Raw genomic sequence first — 20,378 nt, forward strand, 5'->3', positions numbered from 1 at the left:
TTCCAGCCACTGTAACATTTAACTGCAACCAGCCTCTGAAAGGCCTCCTTTTCCTCTAACTGCAAAACTTCTCAACGAGGAATGTACCTCACACTGTTTGTACCACAGGACCCAGGACAGGCGGGGATGTAACTGGGGCTCAGAATGTCCTTATGGGTGAAAGGGAATTTAAGGGACGTGTTAACTCAGTGGGCTTTCTTATTTCTGGGAGCGTCAGCGTTTCTCACAGTGGAGTTGTGCGTGCCGATGGCCGTCCGCCAGGATTTGGTCAGATCCTCGGACCTGCCGCCCTTAGGAGAGGAGATGCCCCTGTGTCTGGACCTCTCCCTGCGTCCGAAGCCTCTCCTGCGCCGCTTGGGAAATACCTGTGCACATCAAACAGCTACTTCTCAGCAGACCTTGGGCAGGATATCTCGGACAGCACGGGGTCTTAGCGTGTTCTCACACTGGGTTGTGTGCGTTTCTGCTCCGTGTGCCTGGTTGCCGGTGACTCCCCAGCAGCGGTGAGCCTGCTGTGTCTGCGTTGTGGACACCAGGTAGAGGGTGCACCCGGGGGAGGCCCAGGGCCGTGCCCCTGAGGCGCTTGGAGAGGGAGTGTTGGAATTTGGAGTGTCATCGCAGTGAGGTCCTTGGCCCGCCATCTGCGTGGGTCACTGTCTGGGCGTCAGTTGTTATTCTGGTGTGTGTTTCTGATTGTGAGATGAAACGTCTGGGGATCGCGACCCGTGTGATGAGGGGTCGGCCCTGACCCAGCGCCCCTGCCCTCACGCCGGCTGGGAGCTCCCAGCATCCGCTCGTTCCTTCCAGCTCATGGGGCGTCGGGTGCTCTGGAGCTGTTTACTCTGACTCAGAGGTGACTGCCCCCAGGATGCGTTTGCTGGAAAGAGCTGGGGACCCTCACTGCCTCTCGTTACTGATTCCTGTAGTTCACGGCAGAGGGCCGGGACAGACCTTTCGGAGAAGAACGCTGTCAGACGTGCAGTGACGGGCCAGCTGCTTTGTGTCCTGGGCTTATAACACACAGATGACAGATTCTCACTTATGATCTTGCTAGAAATGATTTTTTTTAAAGGCTAAGGCCTAGATGCGTTAATAATTGAATTTGAAATGACATTTGCTTAAGACTTGCGTTCTAGAGAATTTCATATGCCACCGGCTCAACTAGTATCTTTTTCCCAAGGTTTTTGAATGATCTTTGATTCACAGAATTTGAATTCCCTGAGGGTGTCAGTTACTGAGTCATCATCATCATCATTGTGCCACTACTGTGTTTTGAACTTGCTGTGTAGTTTTGAACGTATATAACGTATATAGCCCGTGATGGAGATGAAATCTACTGAGAAGGTCTTGAATTTTGGGGTCAATTTTGATGCAAATTCGGTTATCATTCCACAATTCTCATCCCGGGTAAACAGCCTGGTGTTCAGTTTTGCTGCCATACAGGGCAGTGAGGGCAGAGGGTGGTCGAGGCCGAGGGTGGGGCTGGGTGTGAAGTCCGGTCCCCCAAGTGCCCACTCTGAGCTCAGGGCCACACTCTGGCCTGTGGCCGCCCCTCCCCCACCCCATCGTCACTCTGTGACCTGCTCCACGAAGGCCGAGGCCCCAGCAGTGACCTCTCCCTGCAGGCGGACCTGTCTCCCAAGGCCCCAGGAGGAGTCCGTCACCGTGACAAGAGCCCATCGGGCCTCAGATGTACCCCTAAACGTGGGCAGCATCGGGGGCCCTGCCCACGTAGGGCCGCTGGAGTGTGTGTGCAGCGCCCAGAGTCGATTTTGGGAGCTCGCAGTGAAGCAGACTGGGGTGGGCTCCTTCACCGTGCCTCCTTGGCCTCTGCTTGGGAAGGTGGGGGTGATACCTTTGCACTGCAGGGCTCCCCCGGGCTTTGGTTTTGGAGGGCAGGGCAGGGGGGAGCCCCTCAGGGCTAGGAGTTCTTGTGTACAGCTGTCTTGGCTTTCCTGACTCTGTGGCTCTTTCTGACTCTTCCTGGGAAAAGGAAGCACCTCTTTCCAGTTTCTGGTGGGAAAGCCTGGCGGCCCTGCGTCCCACCATGCTCACAGGTGCCCGGGCTCCCACAAAGGTGCAGCCTGTGGCCCCTTGTTCCCTGTGGGTCCCGGGGCGCGTCCCTCCTGCAGAGCCTGGTAACCAGTCATGGGCCTGCTTTGTGAGGACTCAGTATTTGTCCGTTTTAGTGTTTTTACTGAAATACAATACTGTACTTTTGCTCATAATTATTTGTGCTTGAGAGATCTAACAGTCGTAATCAAAGTTTTCAATATGAAAATTAAGTGATAAAATACATCATTATTATTTCAGCTAAGTAACCTGAGCCATGTACGGCTGTCAACATGTATTTAATGTGTGCAGATGCATATGACAAAGAGTTATTGTCATTTTTGGAAAAAATGTATCATGTAAAACATTGGCAAGAGCAGTTTCTTTACAATAAAATCTGCTGAGGTGCAAAGGCGGAGCCGGCTGTCTTGCTCGGGTGGCCGGATCGCACCGTCTGCCTGTCAGGCTGCAGCTGAGCCTCTAACTCAGTGTCAGAGCCCAGGAGTAACCGTCTCTCTGTCTGTTCTGTTTGCAGAGTCCCAGTGCACCCTCTGCGGGGAGCCGGAAGGTGAGTGCCTGGCCCTCGTCACACCTGCCTCAGGTGGGCATGGCCTGTACTGTGACAGACGCTGCGGAGCCTGTCAGAGGCGGGTTACAAATCCAAAGCACGTTCTGTGTGGTGTTTGATGGAACAAGTGAGTAAAAGAATCAGAACCGAGCGCGGGATGAGCTTTGGGCAGGAGGTGCTCATCTCTAAAGGAAAATTGGCGTCACACCCAAATTGCAACACTTTCAGTTTGGCTTTACAAATTTCAGTTCGTTTTCTCCATGTAATAAATGCCAATATTACAAATACATATGAATTGGCTTTAAAGAAATTAGCCGGTGGTGCTGACGGGCCTCACGTGCGATGGGACCTCTGGAAACTCTTCCTTCCTCCTTGTTGTTGGGGGCGGAAGCCGAGGGGGTGGGGTCAGAGCAGCCAGCCCCCCGGCAGCAGGTGTGGAGTGCCCCCCCCAACCCCGGGGCTTCCGTACATGCACGCGATCACGCCACCAGGAAGGTGTTTGCCCGCAAGTCGAAAAACAAAGTGAACCTAGTGTTAACTTGGAAATTCCATCAAACACTGTATTTCCTCAGTTTGGGGTTAATTGAGATGCTAGGACTAAGTTTGGAATTCTTCCCGTGTTGTTTAAGGACTGTATAATGATAGCTCTGGCAATGATTGCTCATATTTTAAAGTCTTAAGCTTCACTGTCATGGAAACATGAACTTTGGGCCCCTGGTGTTTCCAGGGCCAAAAGATGCGTGGGGTTTTATGGTGACCACCTCGGGGCGGCTGCTCCAGGATGAAGGTCGAGAGCGGGTTTCAGCTGAGCTGCGCTGCCTGGTGATGTGGGAACCGCGGAGATGCCGGGGGGTCGTGGGGACTGTGGGTGTCATGGGGTGTCTCGGGGTTTTGCGGGGAGCTGTGGGTGTCGCGGGGGGACTGATGGAGTTCTCCACCGTGTCCTGTGCGCTGTCTCGTTGTCGCAGGTTTGCGCCCCCACCCTGGCCTCCCGTCTCATCTCCTTGCCCTTCCCCACACCTTTCGTGGAACGTGGTCAGCGTGCTACGTACCCTACAAAAGTCGTGAAACGTGAAATTCTCATACGTGTTGGCGTCTGCAAACCGTGCTGCGTGTCCGTCTCCGTGTTTCCGCGAGCCGCCGGCCCTGTTCTGCGGGCATGTGCTCGGCGGCGGGCGGGCGGGCAGAGCGCAGTCCCCGGGTCGGCGGAGACCGGCGCGCGCGACGGGCGAGGGGCGGAGGTAGGCACGTGCGTCCCCGGGCGTCCAGGCTCGGGGGTGTCGGTGCGTGTCCGCGGACGCCCAGGGTGGCGGCTGGCTCCGGAGTGGACCAGCCCCCGCTGGGCCTGCAGCCCGGCGAGGCGGGACCCAGCTCCAGGCTGAGGCCCCAGCCCTGTGCTCACACCAGGGCCAGTCCCACTGGGACAAGCCCGGGGCTGCTTCCATCTGCTTTGGTCTAAGGTCCACGTCCCGCAGGCCGTCAGCCCAGCAGAGGGGGAACTGTCCGGGGAAGCGGGGGACGCGTTTGTTCTTGTTCTGGGGCAGATGGACTTGTAAACGTTTAGTCACAGTCTAGCTTGACTCCATGTGAGAATGACCCCAGCCGCCCAGCCGGAGCCCCGAAGGTCGGGGAAGGGGGCGAGTCTTGGGCTGCGGCTGGGTAGCTGTGGGGCGGTGGCTGGACCCCCTGCGGGTCCCCTCCCCTCCCTCCCCCACACACAGCGCAATCTGATTCTCTGCAGCCATTTCAGGGTTTCAGACATGCAAGTGGGTGGCTCCAAATCAGAGAGCAGGAAAGACTTGATGGCACAGCCTCAGCTGTGCTTTATTTTCTGAAAAGCACGATCATATGAATATTCATACATTTTTAAATCATTTAAGTAATTAGTCTAAGTGAGGGCTGGCTGGGTGCAGTGAGCGGAATCTGAAATCAGCTTTTTTGTTCAGTAATTTCGCCGGCAGCTTCAATCAGTTCACTCGTAAGCCCCCTGCACAGGGGGGTGGTCAGAGCTGGAGGCTGGCAACAGGATGTACAGCTTGGATCCGGGCGCCCCACGCTCATCACACCCAGAAGGTTAAGGCATCAACTGATTGAGTTCCTCTTTCTTGTCAGAAGGCTGTGAACAGCGTTTCACTGCTAAACCAGTGAAGTGGGAAACACCTATTTGCATGTTAATGATTGGTTCTCTGGGAGAGAGCTGGTTCTTTGGATCCAGATTGAATAATTAGTATTGTCTCAGATGATCATATCTGTGAAGCTAGTGAGGCTAGGAACCAAGTTTACGGGAGGCTGGAGACCTCAGAATTCGGAGATGGTGGATCCCTGCACTGATGTGGCCTCTTTTCCAGCGAACATAAAAGTTTAATTGTGTATAAAATGTAGATCCCAATTTCAGTACTGCTTACACTTTCCATGTCGTCTCAAGGTTTCTGAAATTTGGATGACTATGTTTTTATGAGATGAGAATGTTTAATGGGATTTATTGTTATTTACTGGTATCTTTCTTTCTACTCAGAATACACGGACCACTCAACTCTGAATGCTTGTGAGAGAGGGGGCGTGAAAGTGTGGGGGGGTCATTTAGTGACTCACATTCATCTAGGCATTTGCAAGGGGACAGTGACCACAGTAATTCCCTGGGATGGAGACCCATTCCGAAACAAAACCAAAAAAAGCTTAAAATTTACTCAGAGCCATCTCATTTGTTAAAATAATTTTCTATAATAATTTAACAGTAAGACTGTCTCCATTTGTATCATTTCCCTAGTGGTTCCTGTTATCGTTTAGACCTTGGAAGTAACTGGATGTTATATAGCAAGAAGGTCACCTTCTCAGATTTTCTTGACATTGAAAGTATCTCTGAAGGTTTTGTATGATATAATCCATCACTTTAATATAGGAAGATAATTTAAGGGTATATGATCCTTTCCAAACTTTAGTGACAGATACGTGATACCCCTTGCTTTTTAACAAGACCACAAGGAAAATTATGGACATTTGACGGGACCACAGATGTCCGTTCATGCATTTGTCTATTTGTTTACACTTTTGTGGTTCGACCTGCCCTCCTACCTAATAGATTTTCTGATGTGGGAAGACAGATCCTGTTGCCTGGGGGGATTGAGAACTTATTTGAAATCTACTATAATGTAATAACAATGTCTTACATTTATGTTATTTAACCCAATTAAAACTAAGAAATAAAATAGGCTATTACGATATAAATTTGGTATGAAGGAATGTGCTACAGAAATGTTAGGATGGATTTTAGAATGAAAGATTTTTCAGTGATAGAGGCCTTAAGATTATAACTTCAAAGCAGTGGACCATTTGTGGTGGCATAAATATACATTGGATCCTTGGGGAAATATTATTTGTAGAAATACCAGTCCAAAAACAAATGTAAGGTTAAGAAAAGAAAATCTCAAAAAGTTTAAAGTGAGGAATTCTCTTTCTAAATCTGATTTTTTTTTTTTTTTACTTTGATCATGTTGTTTTAAATTGCTTACCGCTCCTGGAATTTTGGACAGACATACAGACTCCTGTATTTTACTGCAGATAGAATGAGTCCCCAATACCTCTTGTTTCTTCATAACCCATCAGATGAGAAAAGGAGAATTTCCCCCGGTATTTATAGTGTGTTATGTTCTTGATTTTTTTTTAATACAAATAATCAAGATTTTCCCTGCAGGTGACTCTAAACAGTGGAAATTTCCACACTATTTTTGTACCTTAATTGAGAATGTGTCATCCTGAGATTTTAAGGCCCCTCAACAATTAGGGGAAATAATAAGGTGGCTTTTAGAAAGCTGGGCATCAAAGGGTTTAGAGAGAAGCATTTCCATCCCTCCTCCCAGCTCTCACCCCCGTCCGTGGAAACGGGGGGTATTAATTCTCAAATACAACTCGTGCCTCTCTTGTTTTAAGATCATACCTTTTTAATTGTATGCTTTGGATAAACATCATCTTTTCTGATTGCTCTTCTTGGATGGTTAGTGGAAGATAACCACCACTTATTAAGTTCTCCACATGTGCCAGGCACTCCAGAAAAAAAAATTAGTGTTGCTTAGGAACTAAAGAATTCAACTAATTTTTGAGAGAAAACAGAACTCTGCTCCAGCCAATCTGTCTTCTAGGACCTTAAAATGGTTTGTGTTATAGCGGAAACCAGAAGATATTGCCTAGGGTAAGACAGAGAATACTGTTCCTCATAAAAGTTTACGATGGCAGACATCAGAAAGCATGGGAGACCGTCCCGTCCCTACTACACACATAAAATCGCTGCATGATTTTATCAACATTTGCTTTCAGCACATAGTTGAACTTGAATGAAAGAAAGAGAGGGAATCGCTTAGGTGCCAAGAATTAGGAAAGGATTTTAAACCCGAGGGTAGGCGTGAGTCAAGGGACACTGGCCCCTGAGAAGTGAACCCAGAAGGGCAGGGGGGTGGGCAGAGCGCTGTCGCTCAGGCAGATGAGAGACACTGGCTGCACCTGTGGGGCAGGGCTGGCGGGGAAGCTGGAACTGAGCCCTGGGGATGAAACCCAGAATCTCAGTGAGTTTCCCCATGTGTAAGAGAAGGACTGGAAAACACTGACCCATGAAAGTATAAAGGAAGCTTATCACATTACCAGGGTCATGGGTAGAATATGGTTACCGACAGGGTACACACACTCCAGGCACGGACGTGAAATCTGAATTTCTACCACCTGTGTCTGAAGGACCATGTGGTGAAATTAATGTGAACGTTGTTCCAGAAGCAGAAGCATTTAGGATTCTGTCCAAACCTGACGGCTGCGACAGAATCTAAATCACAAATTACCTACGGGATCTTTGACAAAACGGGGCTCCAGGGGCTACTCCTCCACTTTAAAAGTAACCCCCACTTTAGATAAACATACAATAAAACATAACCCCTGTAAAGAAACTTTGGGGGTGAGAAAACATGATAGAAAGATGAGAATCAACAGATTTGCAGAGATGTTGGGTAGGCTTAAAATTACTAAAGAGACTTTCAAAAGGAAAAGAAATCATAATAAAACAACTCTCTGGTATGAAAACAAAGACGGATTAAAAAACAGTGTACCTAGAAGCAAGAAATGTCATTTAAATTCGCTACTGTGTCCGTATGTTATAAGTGGATTTGACAGAGCTGAAAAGAGAATGAGCAAACTAGAAAAACGATATGAGGATATTACCTAGAGTTTTGCATAAGCATATAAAAGATACTATGGAGAGAAAGGAGACATGCTCAAAGGAGGAAAGGCTGAGATTTTTCCAGATCTGAAGCAACGGGCTGTGCCTCTTGATCTACAGACCACCAATACTGAAGCCAATAAATAAAGCACATTCATATCTTACAAAGTGAAACTTCAGAGTATGAGAAACAGGGCTTGCCTGGTGGCTCAGTGGTTGGGGATCCACCTACCAATGCAGGGGACACGGGTTCAAGCCCTGGTCCAGGAAGATCTCACATGCCGACATGCTGCGGGGCAACTAAGCCCGTGCACCACAACTACTGAGCCTGCGCTCTAGAGCCCGCAAGCCACAACTACTGAGCCTGCGAGCTGCAACTACTGAAGCCCGCGTGCCTAGAGCCTGTGCTCCGCAACAAGAGAAGCCACCACAATGAGAAGCCCTCGCACCGCAATGAAGAGCAGCCCCTGCTCGCCGCAACTAGAGAAAGCCCGCACACAGCAACAAGGACCCAATGCAGCCAAAAAAATAAATTAATTAAGATAAACAAATTTTTTAAAAAAGAATAGGAGAGACAAACAAATGATCTTAAATATAGCCAAAGAGAATATACAGTCTACAGTGACGGCAGAGGCTTACTGTCATCACAATTGATGCTAGATGGCATTGACGTTAGAGTCATGTCTAAAGATTACTGAGAAAAATGAAGGGAGTAAGGAAGATGCCACATGTGCAACAGAAATCTCATTAGAACAGGAAGAGGGAGAGAGAGAGGGGGAAAGGCTCAGATAACACAAAATACGAGAGAAGTGACTCACGTACTTTTTCAGATAAATAAAGTCATTAACGATAAAAGGATACTGCTCTAAGAAGCTAAAACAGTCATTACTTTAGAATAGACTGAAAATATGCAAAAAAAAAAAAAGACAGAAAAGAAAAATAGGATTACAGTGAGAAACTGACAAATTCAAAATTCTGATGGGAGACTCCCTAATCTCAGTACGTACCCAGAATCTTACAGGAGGAAGCTGGTTCCCCAGGGAGAGAGATGAGCTCCTAGGTGTTTCCTTTCCCCCCAGCATCCCTGCTGGGAACCCTGCCTACTGACAGCTGAAGGGAGTTCTTGCCAAGGTCAAGGTTTAGTTCTCTGCTCCACCTCAGTCCTTTTATACTGTGGCTCTGTGGCCACAGCAAGTGCTTGCCCAAACGATCTGAGCTTTTATTGGAAATATTTGCAGAAATCCAGAACCCACTTGGCTTCAGGATGAAAAGAGATTCCTCTGGACCACATTCTCTCAGTGGAGCATCTCTGCCTTCCCTTCCTGGGGCCCCCAAAGCTCAGCGAGCCCACCTTCCAGCCCCTCGAGTCTTTATAGCCTGAAGCAGATAAATATCTATTCCTGAATTATAGGTCAGACGATATCATTTCCTTCCTCAAATGGTGTCAGGGTTCCCTGTCATCTATAGGATGAACTCCACATTCAAAACCTGCCATAAACTTGCCCCATCTTGCCTTTCCCACCTCATGTAGCCACGAGTAACTCATGCACCCTCTGGATTCTGGTTGCCACATACTAACAGAGGGCTCCAAGAGTGCACTTGGACACTGAAGGATTTGTGATGGACAGAGGTTGGAGGAGGGCTGGTGGGGACCGTGTGTGTGTGTGTGTGTGTGTGTGTGTGTGTGTGTGTGTGTGATGAGCAGAGAGGGGGGATCAAGGGACACACAAGGGGTGGTTGGCATTTGTTATCTCAGCAGAGGTTAGTTTTGCATGTACAGGGAGAGAGGAGACTTGCAGTATATTTGTATTAAGCATAGAAAAGTCTAGAAAAGCCTTCAAGGACCAGCTCGAGCTCCGTCTCCCTGATGCAGGGTTCTGGGTCCTCTCCATCACCCTTGGGCACTCACCCTCTGGGATCTTCCATGCCTTGTTGTGCTTCCTGTTAGCCTTCCTCCCATTCTTTTTTCTCCAGGGATACCTGTTGGAGCACAATGTGTGCCAGACTTGGAGCTGAGTGCTGACTTGTACGCACTCTGAGCACGGGAGCTGTGTCACTTCATCTTTACATCCCAAAGTGCCCAGCTGCATATTTCTGAACCAAACACATAAAGCTAATCATTAGGATATCTGGTCTTATTGCCAACAAAGGCAGTTATGTAAGCTTCGCTCAGAGGTGAAGCTACAGCCTATTAAATATGATAAAATAGAGTGAAAACGGGGATGAATTGCACGTACCATCTGGTGTCTGAGACTCTGTCACAATTATGCATTTATGCCGAGTGACATAAAATGCACAAAGAACCCTAATTTGCAAATTTCTGATTTTTTTTAGATTATCCAATATCTGAGATTCAGGCATTCAGCTGGCACTGAGACAACTCTACCTCATTAATTTGCTCAAGGAATAAATAAATATTCTATGTTTCTGGTCACCAGATAATTTAAATATCAGGTTTCAGGTTTCCATCGTGTAGGTAAAGTACTGTCTGTTTTCTTGCCGCTAAACTTATGCCTATTTGTTGCATTCTGAAGCATATTTGGGGGGTGAAAGCACACACAGAATATATGCAGTGGAATGTTGAGAAGCACCAAATTACTATCTCTAGTAATTCACAATAAACTCCTTTATAATATTGGGAAAAAATGGATAAAGAGAAATTTAACACGAAGACAGGCTCTGACATTTGTTTTCCATGTTAGAATGTCGCCACCTTGAAAGCAAGAACTTTGTTTTAAATTTTGAATATCATTCCTGTCACCTCAGGGTCCGTGCATAAAATACCCGATATTTAGGCTGTCTTTTGGTTGATCTGAATCAGTATCCTTGAGAGAATTCTTTCCTTCTTCTTAAGCTCTGGGAACACGAAGAAGTGGAGTGCTTCTGTTTCCTGAGAAGGAAATATCCGTGCAGAGGTTAAATGAGCTCCTCTTTACTAGCTCTTTTCCTGTAATTTTCTAACCCTGAGTTTTGTGCTGTACACCGGCAAACGTTGTGAGAATCCTTTTGGGAGTCTCGTTCTGATGTGGCGAGTACCAAGACACTTTCAAAGACGAAGCGTTTCTGTGCCTTGGACCTTCGGGCGGAGTTGGCTTCATGGCACAGTGGCCATCCCGGTGCCACCAGCCCTGTAAATCCACTTTCTCCCATGGATCCACAGGACAGCAGCAAGGCCCTGACAATCAGTGAGACAAGTCTTGGAGGTCGACAGAGGCAAGGAAAAGGCCTGATTGAGCAGCAGGGCTCCTGATTTGGATGTAATCAGGGGCTTCTGGGCAACTGCCCACATGCTCCCACTCCCCTGTCTACCCTTCTCTCCTGACTGTGTTTGCGACTTCATTCCTGTCTTTCTCCTGGATTTTCTTCATTTTCCTGCCTGCATTTCACAAGCATTCAGTGAGTCCCAAGACTCTGTACTGGGTGCCAGGAAGAAAAGCCGGAGGGTGTTCCAACCCGGATAGAGTTCTTTGAGCTCTGAGAATGGAAAGACCATGCATCATGGGGCCGGAGCGTCTGTCATCAGCATTTCACAGAAGAGATGATGTGAAGCCTTTGGTTTGACCTTTCTCCAATACTTGCCCCAGGGTTTGTGATTACAGGTTTGGCTGGTTTTAAGGTATTGCTTGTCTTTTAAGTGACTGACAGAGATGAGAAAGCCTTCTTGCTGAATCCCTTGTTATTAATGATATGTATTCATAATTTTGCTTTTCTCTCTGATTGTTACATCTCATTACCAATGTTATGAATAACAAATTATTGAGATTTTTGCAGTGTCTATCACTGTAGAATAACCTTGGAGATAAACTTCCCAACATAGAATTACCGTGTCCTCCCCCAGCCGATCTTGTGATCAGATGACCGAGAACTCAGGGTATCGACCTACAAGTTGGCCAAATGCTTGCAAGGGACACTGTGTTTTAAAAATAGGGCAATTGCTGTGGTGTCATGGGCAGATCAGTGATCTTGGAACCAGAAACGCAAACTAGATGTATGACTCATCTTCTAAAACCGTCGAGTTAGGCGTGGTTCATGCGATTCTCGAGGGGCTCTTGTGAGATGACGTGTAGGGAAGGGATCGTTAGAGCTCCTGTTTTCCTGGCTGGAGAGAGTTCTCGGGAAAGGCCTTCCTCAGCAAGCCTGCTGCAGATGCTGGGCTTTTTTCCATTGCTCTTTATTTTTCCTATAGTTTCCCATTAGAAGTGCCCCCTCCCATCACTGTAGACACACCGTCTGTCTTCCCTTCAGCTCAGCTCACTCTTGACTCTAATACAGAGCCTCCCCGCCTCCACCCTCCGTGCACCATGGGTGGTTTTGTTTCCTGAAGATTGTGTGGGCCTCATCTCGGCAAAATGGGAAATGACGTGCAGGGGCAGGGGTGGGGGGGCTGTGTTAAAAGGAGTAGAATTAGGGACATGGGAGCTACTCAACTATATATACGGAGTGAGTGGAGTCGGGAGAGTTCAGACCTGCTGGAACATGTTTCTCTGAGACTAAAAATGGAAAGAAAAGCAGGATATACAACATGGGCAAGGGCGAGCCCTTCGACAGATGTGATTATTGATCATCACAAGTTCATTAACTAATAGGATAAAAAATCACTGGTTTTGCCCTTAAATATAGTTTTTGAAATACATGCCTTTTTTGACTCCTGCCGTGTATCCAAGGTTATCGACTTTCCTGGGGAGAAATACAGGCTCTGTGTCCAGTGGAAGGAGAGTTGGGCCAGGAATCAGGAGCCAGCGTCCCAGCTTATTTCCGTTGATGGAAACGTGAGCTTTCATGAGAAGCTGCCCTGTGGACCTGGTGTTCTCAGCTTAAGATTTCCTAAGTTGTGTGTCTACACACACATGCACATCTACAGACTAAAGTCTTGGCTTCAAGTGTCTCCATTTTATTTTCTAGATACTCTGCATGGGCATCAATGGCTTCCATGACATTTCGCATCACTGGCCTTTGATTTAGGGAAACTCTGTGTCTTGCTATTAGACGTGTGATGATGAAGGCAGATGGGAACTAATTGTTCAAAACTGGGCTGAGGGCTGACCCACTTCCTGTTATTCAAGTTCATGATTCCTCCACCTCTTCATGAAATTGATGGCGATTTTGGAAGATTAACTATTACCAGACTAATTAATAAATTGTTAATTAAACAAACTAATGATAAATATACAGAATAAAAATGTGTGAAAAGGGGGAAAAAAGAATATAAATTAGGAATACAAGATTAGAACTAAACAGGTTTTGGAACAAATCCAGCTTTCTCCCTTTAAGTAGACCTTGAACAAATTGTGCAACTTCACTGAGGCTGAAGTCTTCATCTGCAAAATGGGTGATATGGTATCCACATTACAAGGCACTTTTAAGATTATAGTGGTTAGTATAGTGCCTGGTACCTAGTAGGGACTCAGTGATGTGTGTGTTTTATTCTGCTGTTTACTTCTTTGCTCAGTTGTCGATTATTCTGTGTTTTTATTCAGTGTATATTTGTCAGGTGTGATTCTAGGTATTGGGGAAATACAGGATGAGGAGATAGTTGTGCATCTAAGGAAAATCTGAGAAAGTGACAGGTGTAATAAATAGCTACAAATAAACCAGTAGTTGTAACGATGATGATGATGAATCCATTGTTTCATAGAAAGTTGTTCCCAGTTATAGTAAAATGTGGCTCGTAAGGTGAAGAGGTAGTTCAGGGTAAGCAGAGAATGGAAGTTGCAGAGAGGGACTCTTTTTATTTATTTATTTATTTTACATTTTAGGGCTTTTGTAAGAGGTAGCTCTAGAAACCCTTCACCTGCATCTGCTAGAACCACTTCCCTTCCTCGACAGAAGAGAGACCCCATCAGATGGATGCATCGCTGCCCTGGTGGTGCCTGTGTTAGTGCCTGGGTTAATACCTGGCACAGGACACAAGGGCAGTAGATGCTGTTGACTCAGTTGGGGTCACTCACTGTTGAGTCACCAACAGATTCAACAGGGAACTGCGCCAGAAGAATTCCCCACATTTGTCCTCCTGACACTGTTAAAGGCTAGAGAGAAAAGCAGAGAATCTATGTATAAGTGGACCTTCCATCAGCCCTTCCAGACCTCACCATCCTCAGCATTTGGTCTGGGAGGGGCATTGGGTGGGAGAGGTGTAGGATGTGGTTGGCTCTTTCTCAGAAAGGCTCAGTGAACCTGAGTAAAGTGAAGTTTCCATTTGGGTCTTTCTGGGAATGATTAGTTGGGGACTCTTAGGAATACACCTGAGAGCAGTCCATAGAGGCGTAAACTGGATCGACACTGAGGAGGGGACCTCAGCTTTGATACAGACTCCACATTGCAGTTTGATTGGATTGTATGTATACGTTGACCTGATACGACTCTTTTAACAGGACTGCTTATTATTGTTGTTGTTTTTTTAAAATAATTCTTTATTTTATTTATTTATTTTTGGCCGTGTTGGGTCTTTGTTTCTGTGCGAGGGCTTTCTCTAGTTGTGGCAAGCGGGGGCCACTCTTCATCGCGGTGTGTGGGCCTCTCACTATCACGGCCTTTCGTTGCGGAGCACAGGCTCCAGACGTGCAGGCTCAGTAGTTGTGGCTCACAGGCCTAGTTGCTCCGCGGCATGTGAGATCTTCCCAGACCAGGGCTCGAACCTGTGTCGCCTGCATCGGCAGGCAGACTCTCAACCATGCGCCACCAGGGAAGCCCGTTATTACTGGTTTTGAATAATGAAATTAGAGTGATTTCAATATTCTCCATTTTCTCCAATTCTGAAATAGTTACTTAGGTATTGTGAAGCAAAAATAAGAAAGTTGCATAATCAGATTTAAGAAGTAATTAGAATATCATCATTTTTAGGTGAAACATGAGATAAATCGCGTTTGAATTGATATCTCTACAATCAACAGTCGTTTTGGGTTTGGGGTTAGAGCCACTCATGTGAGTCAGTATATGGAGATGGTCTATGATATGTGAAGGCGTCAAGCCAGGGGACAAATGTCATCTAGTGGAAAGAAAGGCACATACATCATATAAATGCTGTAACATTTGTAACTTTCTGTTATGATCGTGCCAGAGAAACAGCAAATAATTTCAGCTCTGAGAGGAATAATCAATTGTCTGATGCTGGACGTGGGAACAGCATCTGAAACAAATGATGAGCTGCACCCTAAAAGAGGACAAAGACTTAGGAACCATGGTGTTGGATTTGAAGGGGCTTCAGGACTCAGATCACGGGCAGCTTTCCGTATCAAGCTGCAGATTTTTCATATAGCTCTTCAAGGAGGCCCATGAGCCGTAGGTCTGTGAATACCCTACGAGTGTGTGCAGAACTTCTGAGAGTGTCTATAAATGCTTCGGGGCAAGGTTTATGACCATGAAAAGGTGAAAAGAGCTGTGAGTGTGGGGAGCCTGGAAGGGAAGATTCCCAGTCTGTTCATATTTCAATGCTCTGTGTGTCCATCTCCACCTTGGATCTCTGACGAAACCCACTTGACCCCTGGGAACTGACCTTGGTCCTGCTCGCTCCTGAATTCCTCCTCAGGGCCAACCCTTATGACAAGAGAGAGTAAGTAATACGTCCAGATAGCTGCTGTGAGTGAGTTTTGTCTGGATGGATGTGGTTGGGTAACGTTGGAGACAGGCCTTTACCTGGACCACAGGTACTTACCCCCGACCCCGGGTACCGAGTCGCTGGGCATGGGATGGCCTGCCGAGTACTCACTTGGGGAACATAGGCACCTCCGTCCCCCAGAGTTTCTAATGAAGAGCGAGATCCAGGATGCTGACCCGTGGTCCTCTTGCCCATCTGACCTTGTAGCTGAATCACAGCTGGTATCACTTCACTGAGTTTACACTCCAGAGGGATGATCAGGAGATAAGGCCCCTTGGTTCCTGGATGCACGTGTGCACAGTGGGGCAGGAACATGTAATTGTGTTAGTTTATATGTCCTGCTGCAGCTCTGTGATGTGCAAAGATGGCTCCATCTTTTCCAGAAGGCTTCCTAGCTTTCTACAGATCCTTGGAGTTTACTGCATAAAAACATTGGTTTGAATTTGAATTTAATCCAAATTCTCAAGCCACTATGAATGCTTTAACTCAGAAGCTGTTTTTAATGAACTGGGATATACACTGCATGTTAAATTAAGATAAACTTGTAGAATTCCCAGTGAGGTAAATGAGATTCTGTTCAAAGAGTGAAGCTAGAATGACATTGATGTATAATTCCAAATGGGGAACTTTAAATGAATTTTCCGGAGTTTAGTACCTTTGTATATAGCTGAGAATTGCTCAGACTGTGGGCAACTGGCTATATACTTATTAATATTCCTTCTGATTTTGAAATCAGTTCAAAACCTGAGTCATTCAGTAACCATTTTTCATATATGAAAGTCTTGTCAATTTAAATAATAGCTTTGTGATAAAATCATTTATAAAGCTGTGATGTCTCAGCCTAATAGCACTATGTTTATCACTTCTTGATTTGCATTTGTCAGATTTTTTACGTGGAAAATGCATTTTTAAATTATACTTCAATGTGTCTAAGAGATAAGATTATTTAAAATAGTAACTGTTCTCTCTCCAAATGTCAGTGTGCTGGAATGAATACACACACACACACACACAAATGTGAACATAAGGACAGGTCACATGTATAGAAACATAAAACATAAAATGAGTGTCTTTGGATTCATTTTCTGAGGTAGTTTTAAAATTTTTGTTGTTGTTGTTGCTTTAGTAGTGGTCAGCTCAATTAGACCTAAGAATCACATACCTAACGCTCAGGCTAATAACAAGAGGAGAAAAGAAATTCCCTTTGCTCTTAATTTATTGATTTAACAATGCTCCATATTTCTTTAATTTCTTCATTAGGGAACTTTTATTAAATACTCCTCACGGATCCTTCCCAAAGCAGCAGAACTAACTGTAGCAGCCATGACTACGCGCTCTCTACAGGCTGCCTCGTGTTCAGCATCTCACATCTATCAGACTTGCTTCTTTCTGTTTATTCCTTAGTCACCATCAGAAATAGAGCAGTGAGGTCTCAGCCCAGTCGCGTATGATCCGTGAGAGCCTGGCTCTGAATTCAGAGCCGTTTGACTACAGCACCAGGGTCTGGCGTCTTCCTGAATGACACAGAAGCATCTCCGCTGTTGTGTACATATAATTTGGTCATAATATTAAGGATGGGGAAAGATGTCCGTGCCGGTCGTATGGTCCCCATCCCTGGGTTGCAGTTAGGTCAGCGCAGGCTCAGAAAGGCAGAGCATTAACAACACTTGCTGATGGAGCCGTAGAACCAAACATGCTGTCTAGCTTCTGGCAGAGAATTTGGAATAAAAAAGGCAAGACCCAGTGACAGATTTGTGCCCTGCATGCCGAGGGAAAGTTCCATAAGTCACGTTTCCTGAAGCGCGGTGGACCGCAGCACTGAAGCAAGACGGTGATGGCTTCATTGTCTCGTCAGAAGTTGAATTCCACGTGTTGCTTCTGTGCTTCTTCCTCCTGTGACCTCAGTTACGTTCCCTTCTCAGATCTTTACATAGGCGCAGCGACACAAAGGTGATGCAAAAGCTCTGCTTATGAGTTCATAAGGAAAGACTCGAAGTAAATAACTGCCATGCTAGGGCCTCTGGAACTTTGTCCCCAGTCCAAAAAGAGGAAAACACATATAAAATAAATTCCATTATAAAATAATGATTTGGGGAGACGATAATAATTAGGACTAAAATAAAGTATGCTTTTCATAAAAAAATCAATATTACCCTTTTCGAAGTGTTCATTAATTTAGGTTTTCCGTATGTAAATGCTGTTTTGTATTTTTCTCATCATTTTAGGTTGTCCTTATGGCAAAAGACAACCACCACAAAATAGAAGTAAGGAAAATGAAAACAGAAGTCATCCATCCTCCCAGGCCATGTCTGAGCCCATGGCACTTGCTTCGGGGGTCCTGGGAGGAGGGGTGCTGAGTTCCCCGCTCCTGTCCTGTGACCCTTCACCTTGATGTGCTGTGTGTTATTGGCATGGCTTATCCTGTATTTTGCCCTGAAAGTGTGTTCCTTGCTGGAACGCTAGGTGCAGTGTAAGCGCTGGTCTGAATAGGAGCCCAAGGTTGTGTCTGACTTTCCATCACCTTCCAAAGGAGCCCTCCCTCACTCCCCACTGCCTCTTAGCAAGTCTGTTCTGGAGTGAAACAAACCACTAGTACTTAATTTTATGGCCCAGTTTTGTTGGTTTACTTTAGCTGTACTGTTGATGACAGACATAAACTAGATTACATTGCTTAATTGATGTATTTTCTATCAGTGAAAATTATTTGTGTGTCTTGGAAGGAGAAAGGAGACGTTATAATTCTCTCATGAAAATGAATATAATTAAGTGTTCATTTTATGGCTTTTCACTTCGTACCAGGGTTTTTGAGGACGTCCTAAACATGGAATAGATACATTTGTTTATGGACTCTAAACCACACGTCTTTCCTTACGATCTGCATTTTCACTTGCTGTGAGTTGTGATGCTATTCCACAGCATTAGATATGCTTTTAAGTATCACTTTTAGTGGTTACATGTTATTGCATTGTATTGGTCCACTGTGATTTACTGGATTAATCCCCTTTTAATGGAAATGTAAGCTGTTTCTAATCTTTTTACCAATATAAATTATACCTTCATGAATATATTCATAGCTTTATCTGTATGCTCATTCATGATTATTTCCTGAGGGTAAATTCTAGAAATCCTAGAAATACAATTGTTAATTCAAAGTGTGGTTACCTTATTAATGAATATTTGGAACACAGGAGTGATGTGTCACATATGCTTCCTTCCCATCCTGAAGCCAAGGGCACATCTGCGCAAGTGCAGATGTTCTACCAAACGTTCAGAAGCTCTATTATTCACTATTGTTATTAATTCACAGATACCTAGGCAACCTGTTTTTTTTTTTTTTTTTTTTTTTTTTTCTTTTTGCGGTATGCGGGCCTCTCACTGTTGTGGCCTCTCCCGTTGCGGAGCACAGGCTCCGGACGCGCAGGCTCAGCGGCCACGGCTCACGGGCCCAGCCGCTCCGCGGCATATGGGATCCTCCCAGACCGGGGCACGAACCCGTATCCCCTGCATCGGCAGGCGGACTCTCAACCACTGCGCCACCAGGGAGGCCCTCATGTTTTTAACAGGCTCCATAGCAAGCACTAGGGGTGCAGAAAGAATCAGAGCAGGGAGATGCAGGGAGACATACATATATCAAGAGGTATATAAAATAAGAAGTATATGCTCTGATAGACGTATAGTGTCCAAAAGGGAATGGGCCATTTTGCCAGGAGGCAAGTGGATTATAAAAAATGATCATAATAGGGGTGAGTCTTGAACTTGGTGGAGAAAGGTGTCCAAGTGTGAGCCAGGCAGGTAGGCAGGGTAGGGACCTCCACGTGGGGCACAGCTGTGGCAGAGCTCAGGGATGGGGACCGGCCAAGCTCACTCACCAGGTCACATTACATCAGCGGCTACAGCCTGTTTGCTCCCAACCCTGATGCTCCTCAAATTCACGTGCAGTGTCCTCCTTCTCCCCAGTCTGCTGGGACAAATACTGTGCAAGGAAAGTTAAATAGACGTGTCCGTGAACAGGAAGACTTGTGATGGAAAACGTCTCTTGAATCTCAGTTAATTTAACGCAGTTCTGGACTGGGTGTCGGAAGGGAGGTTGTACAGATAGGAATCATCAAACTGCTTTCGGGACAAACCAGTGACTGTGCTTAATTGGCCTGAGTCAGCAATAAGTTTTTAATGGTCTCTTCCAATTCCAGCGTTCAGGAGACACGGTCTTTTCCGTTTTCCATTGACTCCGATAAACACCACGTTAGATCAGATACAGGAGCCCCCGCTCAGGCAGTGCACATGTGGAGGGAGAAAGGCTGTGTGGTCCTCTCTCTGCTGCCGAAGACCCGGCTAACCTCAGACAAGCCACGAGTCCCCGGGGTCCTCAGTTTATTTACACAGAAAAGGAAAAGGAAAACGAAAACCTCTGTACCTTGTGAGATCTCTTCCAGTTCCAACATCCGATGCTGACGAGGCGTGCCCCTTGGCTCCAGGGAGCCTATGCTGAGACTCCACTCTCTGTGTCGTTTGCTTAATCTTGAATGTGGTCAATACTCGATTATTTTTCTTATTGTTGGCTGAGGGAATAACTGCCGGGAAGAATAAATGAATTCCAGTACAATTAAATCCTTATGCTAACTTAAAAAAAAATTTACTTGCTCACTGGTGCTGTCAATAACTTGATGGATTTTTAAAGTTCAGGTTTTAATAAAAATGATATAGTTCTTTAAAAAAACTTATTTTAATATTTTTAAATGAACAGTTATTTCATGTATGCTGCACAATAAAATGTAAATTTATTATAAAAAAGATATATTTCTTTAGTCAAGCCGCGGGTGTATTGAAGTAAAGAGATCCCTGTGTATCTGATTGTATTCAGGTTAAAAATGCTGTATCTGTACCCTCTACAGTGGTGATACCATCCTATCTTTATATTTTATGCATATTTGGTTATAACGTTTGATAAATGAACTGTGTGATGAAGA

At 45.7% G+C, this 20,378-nt stretch overlaps 1 protein-coding gene across 1 annotated transcript in view; it reads left to right on the plus strand.

The window, feature by feature from the left end:
- The window catches only part of DLGAP2 (DLG associated protein 2), a gene marked incomplete at its 3' end in the record, with an annotated part of 747,505 nt that overhangs the window by 414,197 nt on the left and 312,930 nt on the right, over window positions 1–20,378 (plus strand). Inside the window, exon 4 of the mRNA XM_081221055.1 lies at window positions 2,588–2,620. Within this exon, the coding sequence (XP_081077181.1) occupies window positions 2,588–2,620 (33 nt within the window). The remainder of the gene's footprint in view (window positions 1–2,587; window positions 2,621–20,378) is intronic.

This window comes from Mesoplodon bidens, assembly GCF_964165515.1.
Source record: "Mesoplodon bidens genome assembly, chromosome: 20".
In the NCBI taxonomy this organism is placed as follows: domain Eukaryota; kingdom Metazoa; phylum Chordata; class Mammalia; order Artiodactyla; family Ziphiidae; genus Mesoplodon; species Mesoplodon bidens.